Below are 23,888 nucleotides of genomic sequence, written 5' to 3'. Positions count from 1 at the left end.
AAGAAACTAGGACGATATGATCTACAGAAATCGATTTTAGAGTGTAGTTACGGCATGGTTTACAGTAATCCATATTGGAGCTAGGACGACATGGTTTACAGAAATCAAAGTGCCAGATGGCATTGTTGGCAGTAATCGATGTTAGAGCTAGGACAGCAATATTTATTTTCAAAGGATCAAAATGCTAACGCGGATCATTTATAAATTTAAGGGCTTTTTAAACAACATCACTGTTTAAATTATGATGTGATATCCCGTTTTTAATTTTAAAAAATATAGAAACAGCCAAAACATTCTTACCAAATATTTGTATCAATTAAAGAATTTGGTAACAGGTAATTATTATATCTTTCGTCTCTTTTTATAACTGATTATATGCGTTTTGTTAATGTTTCCCTCTTATTATATAATAAGCTACATATGTGTTGTTGTTTTTTTATTATTATTTAATTCATTTGTTGATGTTTAGGGTTTATTCCCTATCTCATAAAAACTCTCCTAACTATTCTCTCTTTAACCGTAAAAACAGTTTTAATTTATGGCCACTAAATACTCAATGCATGAATGTCAATGTACTATCAAACATTACCGAAATATATTATCTCTGATATTAAATCAAAGCTTTTCAGATAATTTAAATTCTTGAAAGGTTTCGTATTTACATTCCATAAAACTTATTAAATGTAATAATAAAAAAATTCGAGTTTTTGAGCAGGTGCCAAACCTTTAATTGAACATTAAAAGGACATGTCGGTACATAATGCACAATAAATACATACATATGAAAAGAAATATTAAATATTGAACTGGAAAGGCATCTAGCCACATTCCTAAGCTTATTCAAGTAGTGGTTGTATTGTTGTAAAATTGCCAAAGGACCTGATTTGATTTATGATTTTAACCTTCAAAATAGTATGTGTATTCATCCATACTATCCTTTTATTGTATGTGAAAACAACCAAATTCCACAGACATTTTATTTAGTATTACGACAAATAAGGGTTTTGACCAGGTAATAAAAACTTATTATTATTGATAGGGGGTAAGGTATAGCTTCATAGCTTTGTTTGATATAGAAGAAAAATTGTGTAATATCTTATAATGCTTTTGCGTGTTTAAAATATTTTATTTCAATGTCTTCTATGGTATGAATAAATAAAATTTGATACCATTTTCTTTAGAAGAAATTTATATGAAGAATAAACAAATAAAATACTGATTATCAGTGTTGATGTAGTTGTGTGTTCGTTATCATAGCGCAAGTCATTGGAATGCAAAGTATGCTAGGAGTTATTTATAACAATCATTCAGACTAGTACAGAAAAAAAATATTTCTCATATTTAATGAAAACTGCTGTTTGCGTAAGTGCTGAACGTAACTAAGGAATTTTAATACTGAATTTCAATAATATCTTTGAGGAGGTTACAAGTATATCATATACAGGAAGATGTCCATTTCATAATTAACTTTTAAAGGATATACTACTTAAAATTCTTGAGTATAGAAGTGTGTCGGGAAATAGAAAAGGAAAAGGGGATTGATTTAAGTATGATGGCATTCGAGAGACAAGATAATACTCCGACGTATGTTAACTTTCAAATCCGTAAAGGTAGGGATTTCTAATTTAACTAATTACATTTTGTTTTTATTTTTAATAATTATGTTACTTGTGTTGTAATTAGTTACATTTGTTTATTTTTGTTACTACTTTTCTATGAATACCAATTACGTTTTGTGTTTCGTTTTAATTAATGATTGATATTTATTCTCATAAACCAAACACAAATAAAATCAACAAGTATCATAGTTTCTTATTAATTTCATTATATTGTATTGATAAAATTATTTCATTCCGCAATATCTAAAAATATTACCAAGAACATTGAAATACTCGAAATATTTGTATATTTTAATATTCATATGAACCCTTTCTTTAGCTACGCTAAATGTGAAAAGACCATATCAAAATTAGACTGCAAGTATACTACATTGACATTGATACAATTCAAAAAGGTTTGCACATGGATCAGATACAGAGAATGAAACTCCCATTATTCCTTTTTTTTGAAAAAAAAGTTAAAAAAAATATTCCTTTGATTTATAATTTGAAGCGGAAAATTTTGCTGAGTTTAACCCAAAAAGTCTGAATTTGAAACGAAATTTTTCTTATACGCTTGCAGACAGACATATCGCAATAATTCTCGTTTTGTGTGAAATTCGAAAAATGTGTTCGAATATGTGATTTAATATATTTCTTTAGTCTGTTAAAACAAACGGACCAAACCGCTACAAATTGTTTTAATCATTTAATTCATAGATCAAAAATGATGTTTATACCGAAATTAGGGATACAGTTGCATTATTATTGAGTGATGAGAATTGAATGACCTTGAATATGGAATTCAATTTTAATTGCAAAGCTGAAAGAAAAAGATTGGAGTAAAACATTTTTTTTATCTGTATGATTCCATGGATTGCTGCATTCGATGCCAAGGCTAAGGGGTTGAAATGGTACGGGCTCCGTAGTTGTTTTAAAACAAAAAGGTTGTTAAATTAAACAAAAGGAAATGACGTGACCAGGAAAGGGAAATTATAAAATTGGAAAACCTTATGAGTTGTTATAAAATGTTTACTAAATGAAAAATCGAAATTGATGTTGCTTATGTTACATTGAAGTTAGTTTGAGTAACAACTTGTGTGTAGTCTTCCTACAAATTCAATCAAAGAATGCATTTTCATTCCGAAATAATTTCTTTATCTCACTGTATAAATGTATTTAAGTATATTTTAAAACAAGAGACTTTTTTGGTAGTATATATATACTAAAAAATATATATCTCGTTTTAAAGTTCAAGATTGACGGGTTCCAAACACAAAGGGGTGTCTTCTTTTCGGTATGAATAAAATAAGTAAATGATATACAAATGGACATGAATGTGAAAAAAAAATATTCATACGAATTCAAAACTATCGGTTACAGGATGTTTATGTCTTTTAAAACTATGATCATCAAGCTGGTTAAAATAGAAAACATAGAAGTTATATAGGTATTAGTTTTTGGTTTCGGGATGTTGAAAAATTAAAACCCCTTATCTTAAGAATTTCGAAAATATTTATGCATAATCATACAACAAAAAGTTCGTTATTGAAGGAATATCTTCGTTATTGAAGGAATATCTTCTGGGCATGCTATATTTATATATATTAAATCATATTTGTCAGTCAACTTTAAATTTAGAATGGAAATGGGAAATGTATATAGATTGAACATATATCATATGTGTCCAATTTTAAGCTGTGACCAAGGACATTGTATACAGGTCATAGCTGACCGAGACCTTTTATTTCTTACCAAAGTTACAGTTTTCTTGCATATATCTTTGAATTATATGACTGTATGATTCGTTTTTGTAAGTAACACCCCCCCCCCCCCCCCCCTTTCTTACACAGTACATCAAATTATTGCATGTGATTCAAAATAATGTATCAATCATTATAGTTTCATGTATATAAATATATCTATATTTATTTAATAGATCATCTCAGATAAGCAAAGTGAACAACTTGATAGATTTTAAACTAAACACTTTACAGAAATTTTACATCTAGATTATCGGTTCTTTTCAAAATTTTCTAACGTTAATAAATAAGTATTACATATTCATAATTTTTTTTTTTTTTTTTTTTTTTACTGTAAAGTTCTTTCTTTCATGTGCCCTGTGGATAAAGTGATTATTTTATAATTTTCATACTGCATGAATTCATTTGCGGTTCTAAATCACATATCATGTTTGCCATTACAATGATTGACATTTGTCGTTTCCCTCCTAAATTTACAATCACAGGCCGTAACCTAATATGGAATTAAACAAAATAGTAGAAATAGTTTGTCCTACTTCAGTAAATTTATCTCTAAGGCACGTTATCAGTGGAATGCAAGGTATCCCATATTGGAATAAATTAAATGCTTCAGTGACTTACACATATTTCCCATGATTCCGTGTTACGTCTGACAAAAAGATGTCCGAAGGTATGTTTACGTTCTAGTACTTTTACGTTAATTACAATTTTGTACGATTTGCGTTTAAATTATCTGTTTAATTATGAACTTATATAACAACTATATGTATTGAATTAGATATTGACCCTTGTCGGTGCATTTCTTTCTTAAACCTTAAAATGATCGTAAATTCCTGGGATGTCCCGATAGACTCGCGGGCACCTGCTAGATAATTTAAGGAATGTAACGGTTAACGTGATTTTGGATGTCGGATGGGACATCTGGGAACAGACAATGATTGTTCCAACTCTTCAACTTCACTTGTCTTGCTTTCTTTGAAAGTGTTCCCAATTAACAGGACTGGTTCATTTTATATTATAAAAATGTGTACATACACGAAAATGCGTATTTCCCCAAATTAGTCAGGTTGGGTACAACGGAGGGTACAACCAATCAACTCGGGAACTATTCCCCAAAGAAGTCACAATCCCTCAAATGAGTAATCATTTGATACTGCTAAAATCATTTTTTTTAACTGATTTTTTTTATATAAACTTTTTGACATATTTAATAATAAAAATGCAGCAAATTTTTAAAAAGATGAATGACTGGAGATAATGAATACTAAGCCCTAACCTGATTTACTGAAAAGTATGAGTCGGTGAAAAGTTCCCCATTTGGTGTGTTGACCCAATCCTGTTAGTGGCAATCTTTAAGTAAAACAATAGAAAGTGTTCTGTATCTCCATTCTTTTTAATTTGGTATCTGAATCATGTTGTTGTGCCATAAATGTATAAAACCATTAAATTCATGTTGATACCTATTTTATAAATTATTGTTTTGTGTAATGAAGATATATTTGTAAAAAAAAAAACCTTGGGGTATATATAAATATGCATTTCTTTGATAAATGAAAACTGTAAATGAATAATTATCCAGTTTAAGTTGAGATGAGTGGCTTATAAAATGAAGAATGTTGAAATTTAAGCAAAATGCTATGTAAATGAATATGTACCAGGGTGATGTTATGATGACTTTTTTTTAAATACAATTATCAAGAAAGAGATAATGATGTCTTGAATATTTTTTTCATTGGGTTGCTTGTCCACATTTTTTTCTCCACACATATACATAGATCTCTAAAGGATGATGGCTTATATTATACAATATTGTATATATATATATATATATCTTAACATTAAATGGTGTAATGCCATAAAAGTGAAGAAATACCAGTTAGGTGAGAAATAAATTGAACATTTTTATGCTAATAATTGATATTTATTTCAATCAAAAAGGGGGGTAGGCCCTTTACTTCCAACATATTCATTTGGGGGATTGTTTCAAAATATTAAGTCTTGTAAACTTTTTGTTTGTTCTATTGCTAGTAACCCTGAACAAAAAGAAGGAAATACAGTAGTTACAGATTAATTGATTGTGGCTGGTGTCATTTTTATTTCCCCAATGTAATAATTGAAAAAAGAAATGAAAATTCAAATGCCCTTAAAAATTGACCTATTTGAAAATTTTATGCATTTTTTTATTAAGATTTATATGTTTTAAAAAATTTTGGTTCACCATTTTTGCTTCTAGTTAAAATATACGCTCGGATTTAGTATTGTTGACTACAATGTATTATTTTGCAATTGAAACCTTTCCACCTTTTAAAATGTTGGCATACCATGGTAATTTGTAATGGTGGGTCATGTACATATGCAGTCATGGTGGTATAAACAAAATATCTAAATGTTATTAATGTATAAAACTGCATTTTCTACAGTGTACATTCCTTAAAGGGAAACTTCGCAAAAAAATCAAAAATTGATATTATGTTCATTCTGTATAAAAATGTTCAAATTCATAGATATTAAAGTTTTATTCCGCTAGATAAGCGATCACCATCGATTTTAAATTTAGAGTATCAATTCTCCGAGATCCGCCATCTTGTCTTCTTTCCCGATGAATAAAAACGATATGTCTATAAACCACAAAGAAACAAAACTACAGTAACCGATGTAGTCGTAATTGCGTGTCGATATCTTGTCAATCGTACGGTTGTTTAATACGACTAACTAACTTGATACGGAAAATATTCTTACTTTTTTTAAATAACCATGGTCTGTTGTTTTTAAACTATTGATATTGGAATTAGGTGAAAAGTCAAAGTTGAAATCATAAATAAGTGTTCCGTGAAAATTGTTTTCGAAAATCTAATTTGTTCATAATTCTTTAAAGTAATAAACTTTTTTCAAATATATTTTGATCTTCCCTTATCTGATCACCAGCATGGCTAAAGGTATTACTTCCAAAGGTATTGTGAGGGGTGTGAGGTGACACGTCCAGGTATTCAAGCGATTTCCTGTCGGGCTTGCAAGTTCATGCATCGTTTCACTTCTGCAGGTATTGATCAGTGTACACGGCTGATAACTTATAACTTATAACTTTCCATTTTGAACTATCAGATGTATAATATACAACTCTGTCTTACTTGTCATTACTAAACTCATACGCTTGTTTATAAATAACATTTCTGGTGTAAAGAATATAATTCATAATATATAAATAATACCCAAAAAATAAGAGTTGATGAAATTAAAATCTATTTAAATATTTTTTCCAAGGGTGAATTTGGGAAAATGTAATATATAGTCATTGTCAATAGTGAAGGACAGATTGGAACAGACCAGAAATATTGATTTAAAAAAATGTACGCACTTGCCGACGATTCGTTTATACGACTGGATATAAAGTTACGGAACTATAGCGCAATTTAAAATATATACGTGTATACATTGAACATAAGAAAAAAACATATATTTTGAATAAATAGGGGTAAAAGTGTTGTAAATAGACTAGCCAACGTATGCCAACAGTATGTAATCATCGAATGTCGATAGACTACAGTTGTATACCAAAAGAAGAAGAGAACCAATTTGATTTAAATACAGGTCGATGTATAACTTTTGCTTTGGTTCATTGAAGCTGTGGACCTAGGAAAATCACAGATTTATATTTCAATAAGATTGTTCTCAAACAAAGGAAGGAATTCGTCATCACAATTGTTATATATGCCACTGGACGAACACTAATTATCCCCAGGGGATGTGAATATTTTGCTGGGAAACTTTTGAGTATCAAAGTTTCAAATTAATTTCGGGATTTATTTTCTTTCTTGGTATTCAATAACCGAAAAAAGAATAAATTACTTGTTCGCTAAATAGGGATATTCTTGTCAGATAAAAGAATTTTAGTTATATTTAAAAAATAGGGAAATATGACATTAAATTGGTTCTGTCTTTTTTTAAACATCGTTAAAACGATGTGTGTCTAAGGTGAACGCCACAAGAACCCTGTAATACTAGTACGAGAGTATAGCATGTAAACATTCCTTCTCAATAATATGGTTGTATTGGAAAACTTTTCATACAGATTGACAACTCATTGTCCGATATGCATGTAATATTTGCCACATGACGCCCATAGTTCTTTCTACCATCATCACCTTATTCCTTGATATTGCTGTAAACATCGATGGTTCACACCCAAACAAAATGGGAGTAATGAACCTTCAGAGCTTCTCCGTGTTATACACTTGTGAAATATATAGACGAAATTTCTGTATTGAAATGAATCTACTGTGTAACATCTCACAAACAGGATTTTCAAATAACGATTTTGAGTAATCACCTTACAAACCAATATAAACGTATGGCAAGATATAACCATGAAGGAATTTAGTTTTTGTCAGAACTCATCACTATATCATAAACGTATACGTATATATATGCATACAGTTTCAAATATCAAGAACAAGCGTTCGATGTCGATAGTCTGTTCTCTAACTGTTCAGACTTAGACATGTCACTTGTTCATTCTTGGAAGCCTTCATATTCCCCGTCTAACGATGGGAACTCTTTCTGATTGTGTTGACTATAAATGCTTGTATGGTAATTCTGTCGTTTATCTGTACAAGCGGTTGCATTTCCTCTCCTTTCCCAACAAACAAACAAACGAACGAAACGCAACTAGTCTGATTTCTCTGGAGCTCATCCTCAATGGCTCTTATACGTCAGGAAACTTACATGTATACTAATAATGATTGTTTCATGAACAACGATGTATGAACTAACTATTATAAATTCGTCAATATCTGTAATGCATGACTAAAGTATAACTTTTATTACAACTACTGTATTACTTATTTGGATTAATGACGGCTATCATGTTCAACATTGCACAACTATTATCATAGAATTTTAAAAAAAATCCTCAAAAATCCTCAAAAGATATAATGCCTTAGCTTAGATAATTAGTATTCTTTTCACAAAAAGTTCGTGTAAATGATTGTCAAATGAATTTAATCATGTAAGAATAAAATGTTAAAAAGAAACTAAAAAAAAAATATGCATGTTGTATGTTGTATTTTTTTGTCAATTAAAAACTTTAAAATTGCAATAGTTTTATTAGCATTTAAACACAGCCAGATTTGAATACAAGTTACGAAATTCCGGTAAAGTCAATGATATCAAACAGATGTACAATGGTATATCAAATTGGGTAATATTGCATTTAGTTTTTATTAAAGATTAAAACTACTATTTTTTGCTTCATATTTGAATCTTTACGCCAATTGCCGCTAAGAAAGTAATCAAAAATTGTTTCCTTTTATTTTTATACACTTTCGGAATTACGAATCTGAATTTTATTTTCAATTAATTTACACAATTTAATTATTGTATCTTTATTCTCATCGTGTATTTAATCTTAGTGTATTAACATCATGACAGCATATACTCTAATCCTTTCTATTTATCCTTTCCAAATAACAACATTTATACCTGTGTACGCTTGAACTCACACCTGCGGCTAAATAGCTACAAGGTAAACGAATTGACCTCAAGCCGAGAAATATACAGTGACCTTTACAAAATAATATACACACTCTGCTCACACATTAGTTGCATTGAAATGATTATCAAAACAATAACGGTAAATAGAACTGAAATATTTTCAGTTCAATATCAGTAAAAATGTTCAATAAATATTTTATGAAAAAAATCTCAACAATAATTAATTAAATTTATTCAAAAACATTTACTAGAGATAATTTATAGGAGTTTAATTCAATCAATACAAAACGGTATATATATGCATATTCACTTTCGTTCATTCTTATATTGTGGTTTATAACTTCGACCATTCGTCAGCTGTGCGCTTTTAATTACGTATATTGTCGATAAGCTATAAGAGTTAAACAGATTTTATTTTTTCCCAGAATTCAATAAATCGGGCTAATACGTCACGACCCACTCGAGAATTCAACCAAAAAAGTTACAAATATTTGATTTTCTCCGTTATTAGAAGGAATATGAATTTAAAACTTTGCAAATGTGTTTTTTATGTTAAGATGAACATAATTAGATGATAAGTAAAAAATCGCGGAATTTCCCTTTAAACTTGTAATATTATAATTTAGAAAGGAGGAGGTCCGGTAAGGGCCGATTTTGGCCTCAAATTTCAGGTTCATCTAACGCAAGTTTTTGGACACTTTTTAAACACTTAAGTGTCTATTTCAATTGATTCGATTAGTTTATGTGAAAAATTTTAACTGATCTAGTCATTAAAAATGCTCTGATTCAAGCTTAAATATGAAAAATCTATCAAATATGCCAAAAAACGTCACTTTTCAGATGGTTTTTGTCAAAAATGAAAGTGGCCACATCCGTGTTCATCCTCAACCTTTATATATGTTTTGTATTATCATCAAATACAACTTACATTTCAATATCATGAATGAACACGAATGCGGCCACTTTCATTTTAGACGGAAACCGTCTAAAAATTAACCAAAATGCTAAAATTTTGAAGATTTCAGTAATTTAGCATGACTTAATGATGCTAGAACGCGATATGTGTGCATTGTAGTTTCAAAAACAGCTCATATCTATGTAGCAGAAGCATTTTACTTTCCAAAATATAGCTTAAAGATTACATTTTCACAATTTTCTAAAACTGCTATATTTTGGGGCCAAAAAGGGGTCTTACTGAACCTACTCCTTTATGTAGAATCAAACCAATTTTCAAAATCAAAATTATTTGACAGAATTCGAACCAATTAATGGTTATACAGGCCATATTTTTGACTGTTAATTTATTTATACTGTAAATGTATGATATGTACATTCATAATTTCATAATGTTGTAGGAGTAGTATGGGTTATTCTATCAAACAGCTAAAAAAAATAAAGTTCATTATATACATACTAATCCTTAGAATTTGAAAGAAAATTTTCGAAGAGATATAATTATGTTAAATGGCTGATAGTGATTGACCTGGTTTCAATAATGGCGGAGGGAAAACTTTGTACTTATCCTGCTTAGGGGTCACTGTCTCTCCCTTTTTCAATTTGTTGAAGGCAGTGTGGGAAAAAAATATTACAAATATTTTAGAACTGTCAGCATATAAAATGTATTTTGATAAGAATAAGAAATTAACAACTAACATGAGCAGATAACATAAGAGATAAGTGTTTTCCTGTTTTTGCTTGTAACTTTTAAAATATTTTTGTAATATTTCATGTTCTTCCTGAAATGAAATAAAGTTATATTTTTAATGACAAGAAAAATGCATTTGAAACTCATTAAATTAATAAATGGTTTTCATGAAGGCATCATTTCTCTTCATGAAACAGAAATATGCCAAGATGGGTTGATGTTCATTAGGATAACAGACACAACAGGCTTATATAATCTAAACATTCCAAGCAATAAATATTTTCTTGTATGATTCATACATATTTATTAGAGATTGAAACACAGCCAAAAAATTCAATCACTTATGAAATTCATTACAGATTTATGACCTAGCCAATTACTATGTTACTAATTATGATAGAATTTCACACTTCAATTGACAAAATATAATCACTAAAAGATTTAAATTGTTATGTTTTGTCAATCACATGACATGGTTTTTAAATACACACATGTTTAAACTGTTTGTTTGTTTGTAGAATTAGCCAAAGGAGATATGTTGAGAGGAGATTATATATACACAGAACAAGAACCTAGAACCATGCAGCAACAGACACAATACAGGGACCCTCCTCCTTACCCGGGACATTCGAAACAAATGTATACCCAACAATCAGGTGCGTTATTTTAATAAGATACAAATTAATTATGTGTTAAAAGCTGGAAGTTGGTAATCATGTTTTTTCATCTTAAATTTGAGATCTGCAGACATGTAACAAGCATGTGTAATTCACCTTGACACAAATATTAATCAGTATATTCGGTGTATATATGTAATCTTTAAATAGATCATTATGAATGTTGCTTGAATTACTGATGTATGAAATTTCTCAAATTTCGTAAGATGAGCGAAGCTTTTTAAGATTATTATCAATCTCTTTGTTTTTTGTTGTCTATCTTTAGAAGAGTATATAACTACGTGTTTTAAGCATTCTTGATTTAATTATGTAATTCATAGAGGTGGTCTTATTATAACTTAGTGTTTTATTTAGGGAATATTATAACAGCAGTGCATATATTGTGTGTTTCAGGTTTGAGACAAAGTTTTTCAGGAAGTGAAACTAGTACAGATGTATCTGTGTCTTCTATGGAAAACTTATCAACAACACAAAGACAGGAACCGCAAGGGGAGGAAACTCACACACCGACCCAACAAAATTACCATCAGCCGGAGTTTAGTGAGATGGGTTATAGTATATTAGAAAGACTTGGAATGCCAAAAACTGCAATGGACTTTATTCCTTCTACAAATCAGCCATATTATAATATGTCAGGACATCCACAACACTGTATTCCTTACCCCACAGATCCTAACGGATATCTGAACTGTCCGTCGTGTTCAGTTTCACAATGGCAAACAAATCCAAGTACATTTAGTGGAATTTGTACGGGAATTAAAAATTCATCAGTTAGTAGTGAAAATGTGACGACTTTTTCGAACGCTCCTATTTATTCTAGTCCTAGCTGGAATATTGAACATTCTCCTAATCAGCTTCAGTCGAGTTATTTTACAACTTTACCTCCTCCACCGGAGTACCCTGGTACTAAAGCTAATGAACTCCGAAGGTCTTATGAAACTGTCGAAAGAACAGACATGACAACATGTCGATCGCAGCCAGATCTGTCTCGATACATGGAAGCACATAATAAACAAAGTCACCATGGAAGTGGACATTTATTAAGTGTTGAACGCGATCACACAAACTTTGGAACAAGGTACAATATTGTTCATCCAGTTAACTTTCGGATTTTGTTTAATTATTTTAAATGAGATAAGTCTTAAATTGTTTTTCATTAAAGAAACAGAAAACATATTTTAAAAAAAGTTAAAAAAAAAATCATAGAGAATACATGTACATGTAAAATATGACTGTAGCATTTTAAACTACATGTACATTAATCAATAAGGAATTTTAAAGTGAGAGAGGAAACTTAAAATTTGGTAACCATGCTGAGTCAAAAATATGATTATTTACATTAAAAATATTATTTCCTGTGAATGAAACAAAATATGAAGCTCAGACAATTATTTAAAAGCAGAATGTGGAAGCACATTTAGACACTAATGACTTTAAAAAGTTTTAAAAAAAATGGAGTCAAGGATACATGAAATACATGCTGCTTAAAGTTACAATAAACCTAGATTGTGTTTTTATTTTATTGCTTTGTAGTTCAATTCAAGGCTTTACAAAGAAAATTTGCAACTGTAAAGGATAAAAATTATATATCATGTATATCAAACCAAGTACATGTAGTCATATAGATAGAAATAAAAAGATGTGAAATGAGTGCCAATGAGACAACTTTCCATCCCAGTCACATGTGTAAAAAGAAAACAAGTATACATTGTAGGGGAAAGTATGGCCTAATAAACACAGAGCCTTGGGTCACACAGAATGACAGAACAGCAAGGAATCTAGTTTATATAAAATATTAAAATCTTACAAAAAATAAATATTATTATCATTTTGATGTAATTTCAGATTACCAGTTCAAAATGTGCTACTACCAGAAATGGATGATTGCAGTGTTTTAACAGCAAGTACAGGAAAAATGTTAAATATTTTAACTGATGAAAATAAGAAACTTCGAGAGGACTTGAACAATTACCATAGAAAAGTTGCCATATTACAAAAGGTATGTATATTTAAAATTAGATATTGACGTTTAAATATATATATATTTCAAAGCTATGATAAACTAGTTAGAATTTATAAATATTTCTTATGGTGAACAAAGTAAATACACAAATATTTGACTGGAAGGGAGATAACTCTTAGTGAACATAGCTTCTTTAAGTTTTTGGTGCTTCACATTTGGTTGCCCTTTGCTTGACATATTCATGTAAACAACATCTCCTTTTATTCATACATGTATATGATTTATAAAAAGAATCGGGTATTCATTATTATTTGTTGGAAATTAATTTTCATTTATTTCATGGGAAGGTTATAAAGGTTAACTGAACCACAAACTTGAATTTTCAACAAAATACAAATCTGCTAGACCATTTTGATTTTGATTATTTCTTTCCTTATACTTGCAGTTTGAATTAGAAATTAAGAAAGTTCATGAAGATTATGAATCCTTAGTCCAGTCTTCAAGAAAAAGAGAGAAATTAGAAAATATGAGGAAGAAACGATATGAAGAAGAAATTAAGAAATTGTACTTGTCCAATAAACAGTTACAAGGTATATATATATATACATGTATAAGACATATACATTTACTTTAATGTATGTGCAAATTATTAAATGCTTACATTTCAAAATATGTCATAAAAAAATCAACTTATCATGAAAAGTAAAATATGCTACATGTATATTGTTAATTCTTTAGGCAAAATGTAGCTGTAGAGAAAGGGTAGAGTAAAAAATTAATACTAAAAAGAAATGTCAGATTGCAATAGTCATAAATCAAAAGAAATCTGAAGAAAATCAAACTGAATTATGTATTTTATGATGTAAATTTGAGAAATGAATTAGCTTTATATCTAAATTTTTTTTTTTTTTTTTTTTCAGAAAAAGTTGCATCAGACACGTCTTTAGATGGGAAATCAGGTACGTAAAGTAGTTGAATAATCAACATGATAGATGTTTTTAAAATAAATATCATTAGAAGGTTACAAAAAGTCTGAGTTAAAAGAGAAGAGTAGATTTCGGAAGAGAAGTTGCACGTGTATTTGGTAGATATTATCCAGCCATATCTGATTTAAATGTTGACATATTTTTCCTACAGGTAGAAATTTATCTCTGCCAGACAGGATGTTACGTGCCCTCAGCAGAAATATTTTTCAAGTGCCTGCATTCATGATCATTCATAAAAGTGATTAAGTTTCACATGCTCATTATTGTGATGGCAGCATGCCAAAATTTAATGATCTATACTGAAAGTTTGGTTGATGATATTGCAGTTTATCTTTTTTTCAACTGTACAGTTTTTGTGCACGATGCAGTGAGGGTCTCTAGGTTACAAATTATACTTTATATGTAATGAAAGGTTTTTCTGCAGCTTGCTTTTTTCTAAACACATGTATGTATTTATTTGCAAGTTCTATATTCTTCCTCATTAACAAAGGTAGAATTAATAGTAATCTTATTTTTTTAATTTTTATTTGGTTTGAAAAACAAGTTTCCTCTCACAATGCCACTGTGCTACAATTTTTTTGTTTTATTTCATGGTGTTTTACACACATTACATCAATTACTATTGTGCTAATACACGAAAACTTACATTGTGAACAGTGTTAACACATAAGTGTATAAATCTTTGACATGTGTTTTATCTCTTTCTTTTAATAGAAAAGGAAGTACAGACAACACAAAAGAACTATGAAATGGAAATAGTATCTCTGAAAGGAGAAGTTACAGAATGGAAAGACAAAAATGGCATTTTAGATGATGCTTTAACTAATGCACAAGCAAATGTTGTTCATTTGGAAAAAGAGGTAAAGGACAAAAAATAACCTAGGCTCCGTGTTGAAGACCATACCTTGACCTATAATGGTTTACTTTTATAAATTGTGACTTGGATGGAGAGTTGTCTTATTGGCACTCATACCACATCTTCCTATATCTATGTTAATAGCCAACTTTTTTTTTATATGATAACATCCTTTATCAAATGTATGCTTTCTTATGTATGATTAGATTACATAGAAATGAAGAAAGGTTGAGTAAGGGTTCAAAAATAAAATATTTATAATAAACAGAGAAAAAACCTTTGTTATACTCTAGTTTATAAGTAGACATGTTCTCTGCAGTTATTGCAAATATAGTTTTTTTATATTTATCACATACATTTGTAGCAATTATAGAATCCCTTATGCTTATACAGTACCATTGTTTTAACAAACTAAAACTGAAGGATTATCCAAAAACTGAAGAAAATTATCCTAAAACTGAAGGATTATCCTAAAACTGAAGGATTATCCTAAAACTGAAGGATTATCCAAAAACTTGTTAAAACATTTGATTTTGTGTTTTATCTAGTTCTTGTATTTGAAACATAAGTAATAGCTTCTGTCTATTGTAGTGCTGTAAAAAACAAGTACAGATGGAGAGATTAGAAAACTTACAAAAGGCATTCTCCTCATTACAAGCAGCTTGTTCCAAAAGAGAACAAATGGAAAAACAACTTAGAACAAGATTAGAAAAAGAAAATGAAACACTTAAACAACAAATAAAGGTAAGGGAAGACATATACAAACAAACTTTATTTGAAAAAGAGAGTCCACGACCGTGATAATGTAATATTTCAGTATGTCATAAGTTCAGACTTGAAGAGTGTTTTATCAACAAAAGAACTGTATTTAAAGACATTGTCATTGTTGAAAATTTTGAAAAGTCATTCTGTCATTTTCTGATTAACCCTATATTCAAGTTACATATGAACTACATTGTGTTGTAAAATGTAGAAATCATGTGATATACATGTACATTGAAAGGATTCTTAAGTGCATAGTTGGTAACATTGTTCCTTTATAACCCTGTTTGAATATGGTCAGGGTGCAGTGATGTAAAATAACGCTGAATGATGAGCCTTTATAAGTTGGGTTTTTGATGTATTGTTTCCTTTTGTTGCAGGGTAAAGATCCAAAAACAATAGAAAAGAAGTCAGACGAAATTTTAGATACCACAAATCTATCTTCTTTACAAAGACTACTGAATGAAAAAGATGCAAAGATATTAGAACTAAAAACAGAAGTTATTAAGGTAATATTTCTTTTCAATTGAGCTGTCATTCATTATTATAAATAGAGTTTCATCATAAATGATTTGATGTTACACAGTACATGATGATTTTAGAAGATAACAGCATACCTGTTGGTTTTGAAGGATTACTCTGGGTTCGTGTGCACTGGTATTGCACTAGTTATTATTTGTTTTACATTTTTGTGGCAATAAACCACAAATAACATGGTTAACTAAAAAATCTATTTGTTATTTGTTTACTTTATCACAAGGATATAAATAAACCACAGAATTAAGATATAAATAAACCACAGAATTAAGTAGTTTCAAACACTAAGAATATGTTGCACCATTTCTTAACTTAATGCATGACTGAAATGAAATTAGGGGGATTGGAGGTTTCTAAAACACAACTACCACAAAATTCCAAGATATTTTATGCAAGATACTATCACCTACAAATTATTATACCCCTGCTCTTTAGGATGGGGGTACGTATACCATTGTACCTTTGTCAGTCCGTCCCTTGCATGAAATTACCTCACATTTTCTCAGTAACTACAAATCAAGCGTTATTAAAAACTTCCTGTCAAATATTTTTCTTAGAGCAGTGTAGCATATGTGAGCAGTAGCTTACAACTTTACTTGTTTTAAGTTCCTATATGCTCCTCCTTCATACAATTTCTGTTTAAGCAAAGTTATATGAAATTGATTAAACCTTCTGAAAAATTTGCTTAGAAATCGGTATTTGTCACTGTTCAAACACCACATTGATTGAAAATGTATTATTTATTTAGAAGATAAGTTTCTTTCTAATACATTAAATACATCAGTAAGTAAGTAAGTTTGTAAAAATGTTTGAAATTTGATTTATTGTCAGAGTTATGGTTTCCAGTACCCTCAGGCAATGTATGATATACAATGTATTGTTATATAAAATATGCAGTTCTGACTATTTTTTCTAAAATTATGTTTCTTTTCTTTTCAGTGGGAACAGAAATATTTAGAAGAAAATGCCCTGCGACAATTTTCACTACAGAATATGTACAGTAGTTCTAGGTATGTTTTGGGGAAAATCCCTCGTATTCAATGAATGTCGTGCCTGTGGGCGTTTGACAGTTAGAAGTGTTACATTTAGCCCATGGTGTAATTAATGTCACATGTCATTGAGGAATGTGTATCAGTGTAATAATCATTCATGTTTATACCGAATTATAAATATGGCGTTAGCTGAGGTCAAGGTGAAAGAATTTCTGACAGTTGTTGGTATTTTCGTTTGTTCACTGAATGGTACAAATATGTAGGTGTATAAAATACATGTCAATTGAGGTTTATGGTCCAAAGCAAGACATTTGTTGTGTATGAAAATAAACATGATGAAATTATTATTGAAGATGAAGTATAAATGCACTGAAATGTTGGTATTATGCTGAAATGGCAGAAAAAATGATGAACAAGAGCAGTGCAATCCTCACTGTAATTTTAGTTTTATGAAAAATAATGAGGTGGTCCCGAAAATTGAACAAACATTGTAAAAATGTAATATAAGTTAATTAAAATACAAGAAAAGTCATATTTTGTTAACTTTTTTACAGTGACTCTATAAACACAATGGAGTTAGAGAATGAGAAACGAGAAAAACTTCGTCAAATGGAAGAAATTATTTACAACAAACAGCAGATGCAAGATCTAGAAGCAAAGTAAGTTATCATGAAACATTTGCTGATTGTGATAAAATAGTGGTAATGATTTCTTGTCAAGATCTAAACATCTTTTAATGTATCAAATTACATGTCAGATATTGTCAGAGATATGATAAACAAGAATTCTTACTTCCTATATAAAAATGTATATCATTTATACTACCGTAGTTGAATTACTATTCATGTTTGTTGTATATATTTTCAAATCAGCACTGGTCCAGAATAAGTTTTTTGGAGTCTTTTAAGACACTGATGAAAATAATGTTATGGGTTATGGGGCAAATAAGAAATTTTCAATTGAGTATTCTGTAAAAAAACTTGTTAGTGCTTAGGGCAGAAGTTAATGCCAATCATGAACGGTAAACCCAGTATAAAAAATTCAGAAACAGCTCTGAATAAAGAGTCTTAGGAAAGTTTCAGATTTTCCATGTATTTACACAATCATTTTGCTCAAAATGTATGTGACCAAATGTATATATGAAGTTTGTACATCATTGCCATATTTTTATCTACAGGGTAAAAGCACTGCAGACACAGCTAGCAGAGAAAGATGCGATGATTCGTGTATTTCAGCGATCCCCAATGATGAGAAGTAGTAGTGTGCATACTTTATCATGTTCTCCCCAGCATTCTCCCCGTCCATCTATGACAAGTTCACTCAGTCGCCAGTTTGATATGCCTTCTAGTATATATGCAACAATAAGACATAACAAAACAGGTAATTATTTAACATGACACATTTAAATCTGGGTAAGCTCTGTCTAAAGAAAAATCTATTGACAGTTTCCCTTCGTGATTATCAAACTGTTGAATGTGTTTGATTTTTTTCTTTTGAATACATAGATAACAGAAAAAACACATAGTAGTCCTTATTGTAAGATAGATAACAGGAAAAAAACCCACATAGTAGTCCTTATTGTATAGATAACAGAAAAAACACATAGTAGTCCTTATTGTATACATAGATAACAGAAAAAACACATAGTAGTCCTTATTGTAAGATATGTTTTGATATGTCAAATGGCTATCTTTACATATGTGGATTCATTTTTTTTGGGGTATCAATTTTCGTGGATTGAGGAAAACTTGTATCTTTTGTTGATATTTGTAGCAATATCTGTAAACAAAGCCTAAATGAAATTTGTAATTCGTTGAACATTTGAATTTCGTGGTTCACCTGTGCCCACGAAACCCACAAAAATTGGTATCCAACGAATAATAATGAATACACAGTATGGGTACAGTTGCAATAAATCTTGGTATCACAATGTACATTTCTAAATCTAAATTACCTAGATGGGTCATTAAATCATTATTCTAGCAGTCATTGGTCATCAACCCGGAAGACACTTCTATAAAATAAACAATTAATAGATGCTGTCTGAAAAATAACATTCCTTTCCTGAAAAAGATTTTTTTTTTCTATTTTGAAAGATGAGTAACAGTAATTTCCTTTTATATTTTGTGAATGTGTATGTGATTTCAGATTTATAATGAGAAATGTTTGTATGATTTGATGGATATGAAGGAAGTAGTTTTAAAATGGTGTATGATTTATACCTATCATTTATACATGTATATCATTATCGCATTCTTGCATATTTGTCCAAATTGATGGTAAAAAAAATGAAATGAATATTCAATTGTGTAGGACAAGAACCCATTTTTCATTTTTACGAGTGTATAAAATTTCCTAGCTCGTAATTCAAGTGAAAAGTAGTTGTAATTTATCATGTGTGGCCTTAAGGAAATATTCTCATTTTTTTTCTTTCGTGAGAAATTACAGGTGTCAGATAAATTTATTTTTAAATATTATTTTCCCCTAAGCAGGTGTATAATAGATAAGATAATGGAATTTTCCACTGATTTCAGGTAGTACAAGTGCATTAGAAACAGGGAGAGCAATGTCTCTAGACGATGATTTAAAAGACAAGTTTGATAGTATCCACTTAGAGGTAATGAACATTATTAGACTGAAATATATATACATGTCTTAAGATTTGTGCAACGATACCAATATAAGATGGTAATATAGAAAGAGCATGTTATAAAATCATGTTTGATATTGATACAGTGAGTGTCGATTAAAATGCAGAATACCTGCATTACATCAATGTTCAATTTGCCACAGAATTTATGGTCACTAATACTTTTTACAAGCTTTCCCAAAATTACATTGAAAAAAAGAAAGCATGAAACCCACATAATGTCAAGTTCCAAAGATCATCTTGAATACCAATCATATTTCCTGACAAAAAAACAAATATGTATTCACTATTTAGCTCTATTGATTGCCACTTTAATTGCTGCTGTATTCCTAAGATGGGGCCAGTTCTTGGAAGTTAATCAAATGTGTTTAGAAGCAAGATTAAAATGAAATAAAGCTTCCAACTTGGGGTACAAAATCTAGGCTATAATCTGACTTTGATTTGTTGAAAATGAAAAGTCATTAAAGTAAACTTTTATACACAATATTATGAATATAAAAACAAGTTCAAATATCAGTGTTACATAGTAAATTACTGTTAGATGAAATGTGAATCAACTGATCATTAAAGTAGACCCTAAAATTTGATAGAAATGGTAAGCCAATGGAAAGGTTAAGTTTCTGAAGATTTGAAATAGTCCTTAGTTTGATAGTCATATAAGTTATTATTTTAATGTATCATTTTCTACCTTTATGTTCTATATTTCCTCTTTGTTTTTCAGAATAAAGATGATTCTTCCGAAGAGGAAGGAGAGAAAGTTTGGCAGGTGTGAACAAGCAGAGAAAGAATGGCGGGTGTAAACAAGTGAATTGTTTTGTGGACCTTGGACTCAAGTTTCTTAAAGAGGACACCTCTTTAAAATTAGTGCTATATCTTTTAAATGTATTAAGATCTATGGTTGTTAGTATTTCCGAGAATAGTTTTGATGTTTTTTTTTTTTTCGTAAGCATATTTTGTTTCGTCTGGGTTGCAAATTTGTACTCTCAGTTATAATGTTTTGTAAATAAGCTTATGTATTTGAAACAACAAGCAAGTCTTGTAAACATACAAGACTTAAAAATTGAAAGTTTAGCAGGATTCATCTTTAGTCATAGATCTGCAGTGTTGTCAAGAACTAGTTGAACTGTAAACCTTTTGCTAATTGCAGAAGACACTTTCGTAGTTTTTTCGTTACCTTTTCTCTCTGGAAGTTGTAGTCTATTAGTATTAGGTTAAACACAGTACCAATATATGAATTGAATGTAAAAAGTATGAATCAACCAAATATTTGAGATAAAATAAAATATTTATTCATTTAGAGCTATCATGATTTTAAAATTCATTTAAAAATTTAAAAATAGAGCTAACCTGCTCTTGAAATCAGGTCTAGAAATAAAGTCGTTATGTGGTAAAATAAATGTCACATTTTATAAATCTCATTTTACAGGAATGTTAAGGCGGTAGACCTATGTTAAGGGAAATCACTCTTAAAATCATCAGTACGTTTTTGTCAACCATTTTCATAAACATATTCTAAGCTTCTAGGTTACATAGATTATTTTCAATCTGTTTCAGGTAAATGCTTAAAATACATTGATGAAACTTGACTTGTACAAACGCATCACTGATTTAAGGAGTTATCTCCCTTCACCAAGGTCTACCCCCTCAAATGCTTTATTAGTTCAATGCGTTTGAAAAACAAACCTTTTAATCATAATTAACAGCTATTTTGAATATAGATTTCATTTTCCAAATGTCCAAGGTTTTCCATTTTGTGGAATGGCCTTGATTTCATAGCCTCACTTTCATATTCTATCAAATATAGGGGAAAATGTTTACATGGTCTTAGTCTTATATGAAATTTTTATTTAATAGGGGAATTTCTTTCACTCAAATTTTAATGTTAACATTCTTTTAAATGAGATTATCCTCATAATTTTAATGAAAAGTTTGTTAGCATTTAATATTTTCTTGAACAACTTCAAATTATTTAATTTTGCCTGTATTTTATTTTTAAATGAAAAAATGGGTTTCTTTAGATATTCATATGATAAAAAAAGACAACTTCTGAGGTGAATTTAATATTTTGGGTTTTTAAAAAACATCAAAATGACTTACCTCTGACCCACACATTTAAACCTCTTAGAAATAAAATTGTACAAAGTATCATTACCTTTTTACAACACACACATAAAAATCAGATCGTTATTCTTTGTAAATGACTTCATCGGAGCTTTCACTGAGGCAGTTGATCTGCTTACAGTAAACATCATTTAACATCATTCATTGTTTCTTCTAATATCTTGTCAACTTACTTCATATTAAAATTCCATATTTAGAACATAACCAAATTATGACTGCTAGATTTTAAGAGCTGTAATGATTCAGACAGTTTTGTGTCTGACCTTGGCAGCTTTGTGGTTTGTTTGATTATAAAACAATTTGTCTATTTTTAGTTCAATTGACTTTGTTTAGTCAAAATATTATTGTTTTTACTGGTTAATTTATTGAATGTATGGAGAGAACAAAATGACACCATTGTCTTTCAGTGTGAGAGTTGCTTAGAGAGATTTGAATTAGGAATGGTGCATTGCTAGAACCAAATTGATGTTATCTATGTAAAAGAAAGTGTTCATATGTTCATTATCATAATTTGTATATAGTCAACCTTTTGAGATTATTGTCATATGTTTAGAAGTGCAATACTAGTTACTATGGTGCTATCAACATAAAATGTTAGAGATATTGTATAAAATTATTATCAGAATGTAGACATTTGCTAGTATTTTTTTTTTAAATTTACATGTTTCTTATTGGTACAATTCATCAACAAAGTGATTAAACTTTATCTTAGTAATTTTTCTTGAACACATTTTTTTCCATTGCACATTTTCCATACAAAGGTAATATAATTGTTACTTGCTTGATATTCTTCACGATTTTGTTGTAAAAATTTTGACAGGAAGGCAATCAAAATGGCTGTCTTCATGAATTGTGTTTTTTTAACCAGTACTTGACCGATGATGATGTACATACTATACTATATGTTAGAAATGTTTACATTTGAGCATTTAACAGGGTATTCTGTTGTTTGAATCTCTTATTTGTTTTTTGTTGTTTTTGTTGTTGTTGATATGCACATTAACTTGAGCAAACCTTGTTTTAGCAATGTATCCAATATTGAGTGTGAGAAGGGAGATAATTCAATTTGAAAATCCTGACTGGAGAATATTTCTCATAGTCATATTTATTTGTAAATATTTTTTAAAGTGCCAATTTTGTATGTAAACCAGCTGGACTGTGATTTTTATTGTGTAAAAATTGTAAAATATGATGTCAAAAATTATCTATGCAAAATAAAACATGAAAATTGATAGCTTGTTTATTTCATGAGTAAATGGACCAATCAATGATATTTCACGTCCACACAGCAGTGATGAATGACTCCTGGGCTGAATTAGAACACATTCAACAGAGTTTTTACAAGGCTTCAAAGCTTATTCATTTACAACAAATGATAAAAGAGGATCAAAATGAAACTTGTGAAAATGAAAATTTCCTAACAGCTTCAATATTGACAGAGTGGTTAAGAAAAATAATTGGAAGTAGGATACTCCACATTTCCATATACTGATAGTTCCTTCAATAATAAGAATGAGAAAATGAAAAGTTGGTTTTACCTTAAAAAGATGATTTTGATAAAGATGCTTAAGCCATTTCTTATATCAGGATGAATAGTCAAAATTAAGAATTGTAAATTATCAAAGAATCTTCCAATATGGATGTAAAAATGTTTGTTCTGGTCATAGGTTATTGTCATATTGGAATCATTCTTGTTATTCATGGAAGTCAAGAGTTTCTGTGGCAATAAGGGTACTTATAAATGAGTATAACACTTTTGAAAGCCAGACAGTTTAGAGAATGACATAGCATGAACAGTCATCTATTGAGAGTATTTGGACCTCACAATTAAATTACATTTTTTTCTTG

The 23,888-nt window shown here is 29.6% G+C and overlaps 1 protein-coding gene across 6 annotated transcripts; it reads left to right on the top strand.

Moving 5' to 3' along the window:
* Positions 1-949: 949 nt before the first annotated feature.
* On the top strand, positions 950-23,272 carry LOC139515999 (angiomotin-like). Of its 6 annotated transcripts, none has more exons than XR_011662894.1 (15): positions 950-1,012; positions 11,015-11,152; positions 11,567-12,251; positions 13,019-13,172; positions 13,582-13,726; positions 14,057-14,095; positions 14,837-14,982; positions 15,570-15,722; positions 16,121-16,249; positions 17,217-17,287; positions 17,824-17,928; positions 18,447-18,649; positions 19,804-19,886; positions 20,641-21,397; positions 21,580-23,272. XR_011662894.1 is itself a non-coding variant. In XM_071305802.1 (14 exons), exons 2-14 carry the CDS (start codon positions 11,032-11,034, stop codon positions 20,689-20,691), a joined length of 2,085 nt encoding a protein of 694 aa, XP_071161903.1. In that variant the 5' UTR covers positions 950-1,012; positions 11,015-11,031; the 3' UTR covers positions 20,692-23,272. The 6 variants fall into 6 exon arrangements, 3 of the variants coding, with proteins under 3 accessions (XP_071161903.1, XP_071161900.1, XP_071161901.1); XR_011662892.1 differs by having other exon boundaries at positions 986-1,610; XR_011662893.1 differs by lacking the exon at positions 950-1,012 and adding an exon at positions 3,803-4,031.
* Positions 23,273-23,888: the final 616 nt, after the last annotated feature.

Source organism: Mytilus edulis, chromosome 3 (genome assembly GCF_963676685.1).
Source record: "Mytilus edulis chromosome 3, xbMytEdul2.2, whole genome shotgun sequence".
NCBI classification, from domain to species: Eukaryota; Metazoa; Mollusca; class Bivalvia; order Mytilida; family Mytilidae; genus Mytilus; species Mytilus edulis.
Note: the sequence above shows the minus strand (reverse complement) of the source record. Positions and strands in the feature narration are given on the sequence as shown.

Bases quoted from the DNA above. Each gene is read 5' to 3' on its own strand.
- LOC139515999 (XM_071305799.1), top strand. From the start codon at position 1,550: ATGATGGCATTCGAGAGACAAGATAATACTCCGACGTATGTTAACTTT. The intron at 15,723-16,120 runs GTAAGGGAAGAC...CTTTTGTTGCAG, and splicing joins CACTTAAACAACAAATAAAG to GGTAAAGATCCAAAAACAAT. The intron at 17,288-17,823 runs GTATGTTTTGGG...ACTTTTTTACAG, and splicing joins AATATGTACAGTAGTTCTAG to TGACTCTATAAACACAATGG.